General features: G+C 36.6%; 1 protein-coding gene across 6 annotated transcripts in view; it reads left to right on the top strand.

Moving 5' to 3' along the window:
• The window catches only part of UTRN (utrophin), a 389,337-nt gene that overhangs the window by 136,622 nt on the left and 239,620 nt on the right, over window positions 1–13,095 (top strand). For all 6 annotated transcript variants that reach the window (XM_049799497.1, XM_049799498.1, XM_049799496.1 and 3 more), the window contains 5 exons: window positions 3,113–3,304; window positions 5,158–5,330; window positions 9,526–9,676; window positions 11,076–11,251; window positions 12,393–12,528. In XM_049799497.1, coding sequence (XP_049655454.1) covers window positions 3,113–3,304; window positions 5,158–5,330; window positions 9,526–9,676; window positions 11,076–11,251; window positions 12,393–12,528 — 828 coding nt within the window. The remainder of the gene's footprint in view (window positions 1–3,112; window positions 3,305–5,157; window positions 5,331–9,525; window positions 9,677–11,075; window positions 11,252–12,392; window positions 12,529–13,095) is intronic.

Below are 13,095 nucleotides of genomic sequence, written 5' to 3'. Positions count from 1 at the left end.
GTTTCTGATCTTTGAGTGGTAAGTCAGACTGTCTCAAGTGACCTTACTTTACTTTTATGGCTTGTTCTTTCACCTGCTTTACTAATTGAGCTTGAACACCAAAAATTTATATGGGACCATACCATATCTAAAGGGATACATAGTGTTCCCAAATACCATAATTTTAGGTGAACACAGTTGCTCTAGAATTTTCTTGGAGCCACCAGAATTGACTTACCTTCAGCACCAGGGTGGACCCTAATGCTAAAATTCTTCAACAGAAACTGCCCCTCCCCAGTTTTTACCATCTATTCAGTGTGTGAACACTCTCCCTCCCCCTTGTTTAGTCAGTAGGGATATCTGATGCAGGTGGGGAAAGGGAAACCCTGGATGTATCCATAGGGCCCGCAGGCTACTAAATAGCAAATTGCAGTGCTTTTTGCTCATCTCAGCTCAGGACTGAGAAGAACTAAATGAATTCTTGACCCACTGGTGTGCAGCTGGCTCAAGCCCTCACCCTAATATAAGGAAGGTGCAGTGAGCAGAGGAAGAGAAACTAGTATTTGAAATGAACAAACAGGGAGGGAAAGAAAGATATCAGCTGCCAAACTGGGGAGTAGACTCCAATTAAGGTTTTATGTAATACATTATGTTTTTGTAAATGACTGTGGAAGAGAGGACTTACTTATAGTGCTTGAAGGTTATATGTATCTATATATTGATTTGCTGGAAGTGGCTAGATCATAAATATTCCTCATCATGTGTGCTTCTAGGGATTATGGAGTTAAGTGTCTCTGAAATATTGGTAACCCTTCTGCATAGCACGTACTTCTGAATAACCCTTGTTTTGCCACAAATCTGTTAGCTAGAAGTGTCTGCATCGGAAATTTGTATCTCCTTGATTTCCTTCTTTTCTAACCTTGCTTTAGTATTTATTTAAATTGCTCTATTATGACTTGGCTTGGAATGAGGGAAAGGAAAAATTAAATCTTAAATTGCAGAAGTAATTAGTTGACTAAAATTCCTGAGAGATTTGTTCCAGGTTTTAGAAAACTGTTTTGAAGTGAAAATGATAATTTTGCAGATGGTAAATGAATTTGCTGTTGCAGGCACAGTGCAGTTTTTCCTATAAACTGAAACACGGACACCATCTTGAAAGCTCTTTGAAGTATTATTCCTGCAATAAAGAAAACATGTTTGTTTGCCTGTTGTGCTTTTTATAGAGAAGGTTCTGGGTTACTTAAATATGAACCATTAGCTGCATTGCTCACAAATATGTTGCTTACTGACTGCATTAATTAACCCAGAAGAACAAATAAAATGGACATGAGATTTTAGCTTTGGAAAACCTTTTTCTAGAAAACTGGCTATGAAATATATTGAGTGTGAGAGAGAAGGGGCAAGGAATGGTTAAAAAGTGATCACTTCTAATCAAAAGGGTATTTATTTACAGAGATGTAAATAATGTGTGGCGATCTGAGATTAGACTGGGTAAACACTTCTGGTTAAAATGTTTATGTAGTTAAACATGCAAAGTAAATTATGTAATTTTATGTCAATTTCTTGGGCAGTACTGTTACTGAATCAAAAGCAATGCTGAGTATTTTATGATGCTTGTTTGTGATACTTGTTTTCAGTAGACTCAGTTTATGCATACGTGCCTCTGTACATCCTATTTCTTTTGGTGGGCAATGAATGACAGAAAGTATACCATGGTTGGTGGTAAAGGTCTTGTGGAAGTACAACTGTGTCCCCTAGATTCATAACAGGGATGACTCTCTACTTTAGAAAACAAAAGAAAAAACCCCAAACTAATATGTAACAAATAAAATCCTTAAGAGCATTCAGTGCACGAGAAGAAATCTTGAATGGTGAATATGTGAACATACCTTTTCTGTGGCAGTCCTTTTTTCTTTTTCTCTACACATGCTGCATATGTTAGGTTCCAGTTAATTTGAGTGACATGTTTGAAATGCTCAGAAACATGTGGAGGAGGAAGATACAGACAGGTTTTTGCAAACAACTTTGTTAGTGGGGCTTAATTTTTTACTAGTTGTCAGCTGTACTTGTGATTTGCATGTGTGCACTTAGCCCAGACCAATTGCAAAGTAAAATTCACTGGCTGAAATGGCTGTGAACGTACGTTTATTCTTCACACTCTTAAGTGTATTCTCAGCTGTTAGTAAATCGTACAATTGAGTGCCTCTATCCTGCTTGACTCAAATTCACTGAGTACAGGATGATGGCTTTGAAGTTGCTCTGAGTTCTTCAATATTTGGAGGTGGGTTTACTTTTTTTTATTCAAAGAACTGGGCTGTTTTCAGAGATTAACAAATCCTGTTGGACAACAAACATTTTCAGCAAAAACCTGCTTTTAGTCTTTGGGAGTATCTGCTTTACCTGCCTCTGCTACTTTTGCCAGGCAGAGTATAGCTTCTTGTAGTTGGCTTCCTAGTGCTTCAGATCCAGGCCATCATATGTGATCCAAGAAAAAGCTTCATTCCATTACTGTTCTTGCTTTCTTATCTGCTAACATGGTACTTGTCTAGATAGCCTGGTCTTACAGCCAGAGCAGATGACAATTGCCAAGCTCTTGAGGAGTCAATATGTCTTATTGCTGCAAAAAGCCCATTGTGGTACTGGTGAAGCACTAATTTATTTAAAAAACGGTTGGGAAATGTGGGTAGGGAAGCTTATTGAAAAGAATGTGGAGTGGGGAAAAAAAGTCTGCTTCAGTGAATTAGTAACTTCTGGAAGTCCTTGATGATGAAGGAAGCAGACACTGGGTTGTAATCACAACTAGATACAGGCTTGATCAAGAAGTGTCATTTCTGGAAACGGTAAGGATTAGGGTGAGAGAAACAGCAGTGCCCTTCCCCACTCCCCAGGGTTTTAACAAAGAATAATTCGGGGTCGTTGTGAAGCATGATATCTGTTTTCTGACTTTTTTAAAATAAATACAGAAATAGCTCTCTGCAGGACTTGCAGCTTTCTGAATTTGTGTAACTTTCGTAGAAAGGCCTTTGTCTTTTAATGTAGAGTAGTACTTATTCTGAATATAGTCTACTGATCTAGGATTTTTTCATAAAATTGCTTGTTCTTTGAAACATGAAATGAACTCTCATGTTTTTAGGCAATCCCTGTCCAACAGAAGTTAAAAGGCCACTTTGCCACAGAGGTTAGGACCTTGCCTTTTTCAGCTGAATACTTGGTTGAAATCAACAAAGTCTTGCTGGCCATGGCTGATGTTGAACTGCTGCTGAATGCACCGGAGCTAAATACTGGCATCTATGATGATTTTTCAACTCAGGAGGATGCACTGAAGGTACTGCATGTCTAAGCAATGTATTCAGAGGGAAGAAGGGAATACACAAGATAGAAGACCACCTTAGCGACTGTATAGCTGTATTTCTATTTTTGCTCAGTATATACTGGACCAATATGCACTGATAATTTAATAATGAGACAGTTTTGTGGATAATTTTTCTTTCTACGCAGAATCTGGATACAAAGTGGAGCAGTGTGGAAGCTGGGTGGGAGGTTGGAGGAGAAGGGTTTAACTTCTTTTGTTGAAGAAACTGTTGTGTTTTTCATTAAGTAGTCTATGTAATATGTAGAGAAATGCTAAAGCCAATCTCCTTATGTTCCCGCTTGGTCTCCTTAAAACAGCTGCTGTTCTCTGTGTCATGTGAAATCAATTGCTCACATGGGAAGAGGGAGAAAGGCAGATTCATGACTCTTGTATGAAGCTATATATGAGGCCACAAGACCATGGTACCTGTTCTGATTAGCAAAGCATCAATATGAGCTCAACTTTAAGCTCCCACTTCTCCTCATTGTCAGCCAGTGGATTTACCTGTGTGACTGATGATGAGGAAGTAGTTAAGGATTTGTCCTTCTTCAGAAAGGGATGAAGAAAGCATGTTTGAAAATATTGAATCCTGCTGTCAAATGTGAGTTAAGTTTGTAGAAGTCAGAGTCCTGGTTAATTTTGTGCATGCAAAGGAGCATGATACAGAGATTCCCACAGAAAGTATCCATGGAGTTCAGAATTGCACATGGTGTGGTGCAGTGTAGATGTACCTCTGTAGGTTGGGAAGCATAGTGGGGTCTGTGTGTCCTTATGTTTGAGGTAGTCAGGCTTTGCCTCTTGCCAAGAGCCAGATCAGCTGTTTCTGCAGCTGTTATACAGGTCCTTTAAAAGCTTTTCAGAATTTCAGTCCACTTTCCTGACCTGCTTTTCTTTATGCTGTGTACATGCTTTCATTTTATGGCATAGTTTTCAAAAGCAAATAGGGAAATGATGCCAACCTTTGACAAAGTGGGTGACTTCTGTTTTGGTGAGGTTGTCTTACTGTGTCTTACAGAACCCTGTTTACTGTGCTTCTGTGCTCCCTTAAGTAAAATTAGGAGTGTTTATGTTAAGATGAGTTTAAAATACTTCATTTTGGTGCAGGTCTCTTGTCTGATTTTGAAATTTTGGTATATTCTAAGGATATTTTCAGAAAAATAGCAGAGCATAAATTTTTTGGAAGTGTTACTGTTTTAAAATCAAAAAGATAAGTAAATTCCACTGGTTGCATGGACTGTTTGTCCTCTGAATACCAAGGCAGTCTTACAACAGCATCTGGTTTAAAGGCACTTTCACATCATAGTTAAATTATATTTGAAATAGATTGCTTTAACTTTGTCACTTAAATCTAAAACTTTTATGTAGCTTATGCTTTTGCAGTTCTGTGCAAATGGAGGTTACGTGAAGGTTACATGAATGGAGGTTACATGGAGGTTAATAAAGTCATGTTTTGTGGCTCTTTTTTTACATGAGGAAGGAATATGTACAGTGTCTTCAGGACAAAGGGGCACATTTGTTTAATAATGAAGGTAACTGCTGTTTTGAGAAGCATGGTGTGCCCCTTGACCTCAGGAACAGATTAGATATGTAAAATATTTTATCCTCCTCATAAAAAGCTGAGGAGTACACATGCTTAAGAAGGTGCAATGGACTACTCAGTTCAGTTGCTAAAATTGATTTAATCTGTAAACTGCTGATGGTTATGGTCTTCTTGTAGATACTGATTTTTTGGAACGGTATTTTGAAGAGATTACTTTTTGGTCTTTAGTTTTATTTTCTACTGTTGTTGACTTTACTAATGGCTTGTGTCACTACTGTGCTTGCAGAACATAAAAGATATTTTGGATAAACTTGGGGATCAAATTGCAGTCATACATGAGAAACAGCCTGATGTTATACTAGAAGCATCTGGACCTGAGGCGATAATAATAGGAGATGCACTAACCCAGCTGAATGCGGAATGGGACAGAATTAATAGAATGTACAATGATCGTAAGTGGTAAGTCAAGGATGTTTGGTTTCTGTGACTACGTGATAAATATTTTACATACTTGAAGATAAGTGTTTTACAAATATACCCTAATGATTGAAGATAAACAGTTTGGCAGTGATCAGCTTTAATATGTTAGTATTACACAATAATTGCCAGAATTATTGAATGTTGAAACAGTTAATGTGCAAGTTGTAGTTTGGGTGCTTTTATGAAGTTGATTTGTTTTAGTTTATAAACCAGAATATTTTGTTTATAAAACATAAAATTTTTGTTTTGAAAAGGTATTGCAAAGCAAAGCTCAGGAAGAAAAATGTTGAGTAAGACATCTTTTAACAGAGAATTCAAGGCTGCTTTTAAAGGAGGGAAGGAGTTTGAAAGGATGGGTGTCTTTAAAATACAGCACGTATGATAGTTGCCAATAATATTTGTTGTAACTAATTGAAGATGAAAGATGACCATATTCGAAAATTTTGTGGTTGGGAGAACAAGAGAATATTGAAATCAGTGCTTAAGAAAAATGTATTTCCTATTTCCTTTCCACAAATATAAAACAGCTGAAATTTCACTTATGCCAAAAAAGTAAGGGGGTGGGTAGTTAAACTAAGCTTTGATTTCTCCCCACCCGTTACAGAAGATACTCTAAGCTGAAAATGCCTTATTATCTGAATCAACTTTAAATGTTTATAAACAAACTCAATACCACTTAGTCAAAGTTGGAAAAGTGTGTCAGAACAGCATTTTGCGTTGGAGTTTGTAAAAGTATGAAAGTACGTGTTCAGGAAGTTACCACTAACCTGAAGGTACTTGCAATGCAAACAGCAGCCGACATTGAGATTGCTGCTGAGCAAAAAAACCGTAATGAGTGAAAATGATTTTATGAAACTTGAAATTAAATGCAAAGGCTCATACTGTAGTTAATTGGCCTTTACAGTATTTACTTTTCAATGGTGATAAAAGGTAATGGTTAATGCAGAAGTTCTGTAGAGCATAAAGTAATGTCTAGGCACGTTCACTTGCTTTGTAGCACCAGAAATCATCTGATATCAAACACATTTGGTAGTGTTTTTGAAGAGATGTTTTTAGGAAGAGAGTGTATTACATAAGCTGATGTTTTCAGCTCTTCCTCAGAGCGCTGGTGTATGTGTAGGAATATAAAAATCAGTTGGTGGTATTGTCTAAGCAGAGACTTCCAGAAATTCTAGGCCACTGGATCAGTGAATCATCAAGATTTCTAGTAACTCAGCAGGCACTGTTGTTTCACTGGTTTTAATTTGAAAACAAATGGCGGTGCCAGCTAGGTACCACTTCTTGTGCTCTTGCTGGCTGCCTGTGGTCACTTGCCGTCTTTGGAGACAACCGCTCCAGAATCTGATGCCCATCTGTATTTATATGCCTGCAGCTATTTTGTTGTTGTCGTAGGTATGACGCACATTAAGTTTGTTTTGCCTCTTCCGCCCGTAACTTAATTGAAAAGCTTTAACTAATATATCCTTTTGTAAGTATGAGTACAATTTCATTTGCTACTTAAATTTGTTTTCGTTGGGTAGCCAAGGTTAACCAGAAACTTAGTCTTCCCATTGAAAAAGATAAGTGTATCAAAGTGCAAGTTCAATGTTTACGATTAGCTGGCAAAATGCAATGGATTACCTCCTCAGTTGGTTCACTGAATACAAATTAATCTTGAACTTCATGAAGTTTGTAAAGCTTTGCATCTTAATGACAACAATTTTGGGCATGATTTTCATACAAAAGGGACTACTGGACTAGCAATTTACACTAAATGGTATGTAGCTTCCTGAATATACTAAGTGCTGCAATTTTAATAGAAGGTTATACTTTGATTAATGAAGACAATATTAGTATCAATATTAAAATGCTGTATTTTGGCATTACTATTTTTATACCCTTTCTGCTACTAAGAAGAATCTTTAACCAAGTTTATTCTTGCTTTTCCTAGTGTTACCTGAAGTATAAGCAAAAAGGCTAAAAGAGTCTATCTCCTTAATAGTATTTGGCTTTTTTCTATTTCTGGAGTGGCTGGAGATTTTGACAGAATTGGGAGAAACAGCATCTGAAGTCTGTGGCAAGAGATTGATTTAGTTTTCAGAGGTAGTAATGATTTTGTGATTAAGTGCCAGCTAAGTAGTTAAACCTTTGATAAAAGCTCTGATGTAGCCAAGCGCAAGTTGAATTAAACTGTACTTAGCAAAGCTTCTAAGTGTCCAGCTAAATCCACTTGACTCAGTTTGACTTGAACATACGTGTAAAGTAAAATGTTTGTGTATGTACGGGCTTAATGCTTTGTTGAGCTGTTTGTAACACTGCTGGTTTGGTAGTTCTGCTCCTTCTGCCGTGGACTTTCCTGCAGTGCTAAAAGTGTTGATGACTTGGGAATGAGATGTGGTTTGGAAGCAAGTGGATTCCTGCAGAGGAGGCAAGGAGTAGCCAGGTCTCCGTACTGTAGTGACAGGACTTTGGTACTTTTATCTTTCAGCTGAGGCAGTCTGTGAAACAGCAGCATGTGCATCTGGCTCAAAACCAGGGTGAAACTTCATCTCGTTGCTTAAAATACGGATGGAACTGTAGGCTAACAACAGAAAAGGCAGGAGTTAAAGCTTTGTATCTCAAAGTGTTCTCTAAAGTTTTAGAATTCCGCATTCTGAAAAAGTCACGTGTTCAAAACTCCCCCCAAAACTTTAATTTTAAAGGAAGCTAATAAATTATACTTCTAAACTATTTGTAGTGCTTAGAATATCTCTTCTCATTAAATGTAGAATGAGATACTATTGTGAGACAGTATGTTCGGTTAGACTGAAATGTACCTGAGAAATAAAAGGAGATTGAGATTTGGTGTCAGTCTACAGGTTGATCTAGTGTATCGAATTGAGATATGTGCAGGATACTGAAATGGTAGAACTAGGAGGTAAGGTCAGAAAAATTTAAGTAGAGATTTTTAAAGCTTTCTTCATTATTGGAATTGGCCCACATGAAGAAGAATAATAACAAAAAAGCCCTGTATGTGCCAAGAAATATGCATGTCTTGATAAAAATGAGATATAATTTTGATGAAAATAATCTCACTAGGAACTCTGGGGCTGTTGAATTTTATTAGTGAAGAAAATAGATGCAATGGTAGCTCTTGAAATTTTGGTTTTGGATATCTTTGATGTTATGGTGCTAATTTCAGATTGCATCTATATATACACAGTAACCCTGGATTCTTTGCTGTTGGCATTTTTTAAGACAAAAATAATGGGCTACAGATGAGAACTTTCTTCTGTTACATTACAGTCCTCTGATTAGCAGGAGACCTGGCCTCCTGTTAGATTGGAATGGTATACTCTCCAGTCTGTTGGCACTGATGGTAGATTTCATGTTTGTCTCAAGTTCTGTGTCCTTTGAGACATCTGTCCTATTTGCTTTATAATGCTAACACGGAGTTAGCAATCAACAAATAGAAAGCAAGCCACTCTCCATGCTTTTCTGACGTGGCTTTCTTATTTAACATTTATGGGCTGTTTTTGTTAGTTTGTTAACATAGTAGAATTCTCATTTTGGTTAAAAACAGTTTTCTGACTGTGACAATTCAGCCTGTTCCATGCTAGAAAAGGTTGCCCTTCAAGTTAAGCTACACATTAATTTTAGGCTGCAAAGATGATGATAATAATTAAATGTCTGGTAAATTATTGTGTGATTAAATTGCGTAAGACCTACTTATGCAGGCCTACTGGTAATATGGCCAGTTCTATATAATCAAAATCACCCTCAATTATTAAATTCCAGGTGTCAGCACCCCATGGTTGTTTTTTTTTTTTTTTTTTTTTAATTCATATATCTGAGCCATTAATCATATTTCATGTTCCACAGTCTCTGATATCTGAACCATTTTATAATAAAGAAAAAAAGGGTTCTGCAGACCAATTTGATGCAGCTAATCAATCTTTATTTTTTAAGTGATAGAAACAAAAGTTTGCTTAGGACTGCCCTTTTTTTCCTTCAGCTGGAAGTTAATGACAGTCTGTGCTGTTGGCTTTTACCAGCTGCTACTATTTCAGGAAGCCTTCAGTACTGGGACTTGGTTAACCAGGCTGTGTGCTAGCCTTTCTGTTTTGCAAGGCAAGTTTCTACTCAGTGGACTAGGTCTTGTAGCCTTTTCACCAAAACGGTTTGGATAATTGTTCAATGCTTTGTTTTCACACAGTTGTTTTGATAGAGCCATTGAGGCATGGAGGCAGTTCCACTGTGATCTCAATGACCTCTCCCACTGGATAACGGAAGCTGAAGTGTTACTAGCCGATGCCCGTGGTCCAGATGGCAGCCTGGAGCTGCAGACAGCTGGGCTGCATCAGCAGGTATGTATGATTTGTGCAGAAAATGAGCAAGCTGGAAAAAGTCTAGATTTTTTTGTCTAAAATTTTAGTTTTCTATAGAGACATATAGATTTGAAATGAGGCTGTGTAATTACACTTTAAAAAGTGGTAACTCTTAAAAATTTTTTTTCAATTGCAGTTTAAAATGATTCTTAGGGAAGAGCTCAACTCCTGCTTATAGAATGGGGTTTTATGTTGACTCTTAGTATGGATGGGTTTGAGATAATTTGATAATTCAAATGTGGGCATGATTTTTGTTGTTTTATAAGTTTTGTTACATCTTTAAAAATATGTTTGTAAGTTAAGAAATCCAGTATATTATTTCAGTTTCCTTCTACTCACAATTAAAAAAATGGACCCCAATAATGGTCAATTATAACTTAGCAAATTAATGTTTTAAACTAATGACTTTGCAAGATCCTGCCTTGTATAAGCAATCTAGAAAAAGAGAATATTCCAATTGTAAAAGTCTTAGATTTGATTGTTTCAGACTTCAGTTCTGGAATTTAATTCCCTGATGTCTTTCTAGCTCATCATTATGGAAGAACAGACTTGTCTGTTTAGCTAAACTACTTTACTTTCTTTTAAATAAGGAGAAAAAACCATAAGTTTAAGGATCAGTTGGGGTTTTTTTGGTTTGGTTTTTTTTTTTTTTTTTGAATAACGGTTATCCAAGAGTTAGGTATGTGTTGCAAAAGCAATGCGTATTTTACCTAACATACAGTTTGTATTTCATCCTTGTTGGTGCTTTGAGTTTTCTTCTAGGGCATTTCCCTTCTCTTTCTTGAATCATTTTATTCCTCATCTAGTTGCAAAGAAATTTTTACTAACAATGTAAAGTTTTGTAGTGGTTAGGGATATTTGAAGGTTTGATCCTGACATCTTCTGATTCCTTTAGTTTCATGGATTTTCTGTGATGTCTGGGGGGACCATGGCAGCACAGCCATAATTATCCTAGCTAAAATACTGTTAAGTTACAGAAATAGTCAGGGGCATAGGTTATGAAAAGAACTGGTTAAAAAAAGTCATACCATCTGTTAGCTCTACTAGAAAGTGCTATACATTAAGGGGAAAGGAATCGAACACGAGTGTGGATTCTAGCACTGATGGTTTAAATGAATTCTTGTGATCCTAAGTAGTATCCGGCAGCCTATTCTGTGTCATTATCTTTTTATGACACTCATTAGAAAATTGAACTAGATTCAACAACAGACTCTTAATAACTTAAATCAACAGCATCCAATTTTAAGTAAGATGGCTTTAAGTGCCTGTTTTAGTAAAATAATATGCACCCAGGATTCATCCTGCATATTATGAGCCACAGATCAAAGTCACTTTAGGTCAGTAATAAAATTCTGTGTGGCTTTTATGTTTCTGACAGGAACTTGAAGAGGGAGTCAGCAGCCATCAGACTAGTGTTTCAGCATTGAACAGAACTGGGGAAGGGATCATACAGAAACTATCTGCTACAGACGGGAGCTTCCTACAGGAGAAGCTGGCGGGATTGAACAGACGCTGGAAAGCAATCACCGCGGAGGTCATGGATAGACAACAGAGGTAATAAGTTAATCAGAAATTTGGATGTCTGACCAGATCTGATGAGGAGAATCTCATTTAGAAGACTCTGGGAGAGTGCATTCTATTACATGCTGTCATTAATCTGAATTTTCCTGACATTCAGACCTTTGTGTTCTGAACTGTCTTCTAGAACCAATTTCTCATAAATGCACCTGCAACTGACTGCTTAGTGAGTCTGTGTTTAATACAACCCATCAAATGACAACCACAAAACTTCTTTTTGTACAATTTTCCTTTGTTATTAAATCATTTCATTGCTAAGCCAGACTTTTTTAGGAAGGAGTACTCGGCTACTTTTCTCTGGCTGAGGCTGAACTGTAAGTACATTACCTTGATTTCTATTTTTGCACTGTCAAAGACACTAATTGAAACACTTGTATTGTTCTTGAATTTCCACAATACTATAAAAGAAGATCTTCAGATCTGTGTTTGCAACGATACAATCCATCTGACTAGGTATTTTCTGAACAAAATGAAAATCCATTTTGAAGTAGCCTTAAATTTACTTCAAAAGATCAAAGAGCAAGGTTGTCTAAGATAAAGATACCAATTTTCAGTGTATCTGGGAATATTAAGGCCCCTTTCTGTTCTTACTGCTAAAAAATGTAGAAGGATAAATCCTGGAATGAATAGCTGTTTTTGGAGGCTACTTATATAATTATGTGTTTTTTTAACATCACATGATACATTTAGAAATGTAATAAGTTTTTTCTTAATTATTTAGTTTGAGAAGTTCCTTTAAAGCTTTGTGTGATTTAGGGAATTTTTCTCTTGGAGGCTTTAGGGGCATTTCTAATACTTTTACTAGCAGTGGCCTTGTAGTGGTTTACAATGATTAGGCCTGAAGGTGGTGTCATTACTGTCACTTATGTTTAATGTATTCTGTAGACTTTTAAAAGTCTATTTTGTGACTTTGGAACTGAAATGTATCTATTTTTAAGGTGGTAGTATTAACTTGCAAGTATCTTGCATTTTGATGGTGAGGCTAGAATCTTTTGAATACCAAAATGAATCCTTTAAAATGCTCAACCACTGAAAAACATGTGTCGGGAGTAATACAGGACTGACGTGCTGTGTTCACTGCAGAAATGCATGTGGGTTTTTTGTTTTCCTTTTTAAGGCTAAAAGGAGAGAATCAGCAGCTGATAGAGTACAGAAAGAAGCTTGATGAGCTGCGTTGCTGGTTGGAAAATGTAGAAAATGCTCTGGATGCAAGATTTACATTTGACCATGAAGAAAACTTGAAAGAATTACAGGCAAGATTAATTAGCGTTTATATGTGTATGCACATGTATGTCTTGTGCAAGGCATCAGGACATGGCTTTTGGGGAGGGGAATTTTCACATTGTGAATAGCCAAAGAAGAATTATGGCTGTGTGAGACAGTTTTGTGAGATTACTTACACAGGTAAGATACATTTTGTAATGAAGTTGGGTTGAGTTGATAACTGTGTTATCTAGCCAGAACATGGTGGCTATGTATCAGAAATTGAGAAATAGATGTACTACTGATAAAACTCAGTAAGTGGAATTTCACTGGAGATGATGTCCTCAAGACAACCTTATAATTGTCAAAACTTTAGCAAAAAGCCAATAAGCTTAAAATAGCAAATAAGCACTGTTGTCCCATTTAGTGGGCAGCTTTAATACTTTGTTACATGTGGAAGATTCTGTTGAAGCTGCTTTTTAAACTATAAGGGTTTTTGTCATTTCAAGTAAGTTGGATGCCTATGTATGTATGTATTTTTCCTGTTTATTTTGTGTCTGGCTTTGCCAACAAAATATCTTGGTTTGTAGATGTGTGAAAGAGAATGTTTCCAGAAT

Source organism: Accipiter gentilis, chromosome 5, assembly GCF_929443795.1.
Source record: "Accipiter gentilis chromosome 5, bAccGen1.1, whole genome shotgun sequence".
In the NCBI taxonomy this organism is placed as follows: Eukaryota; Metazoa; Chordata; class Aves; order Accipitriformes; family Accipitridae; genus Astur; species Astur gentilis.
Note: the sequence above shows the minus strand (reverse complement) of the source record. Positions and strands in the feature narration are given on the sequence as shown.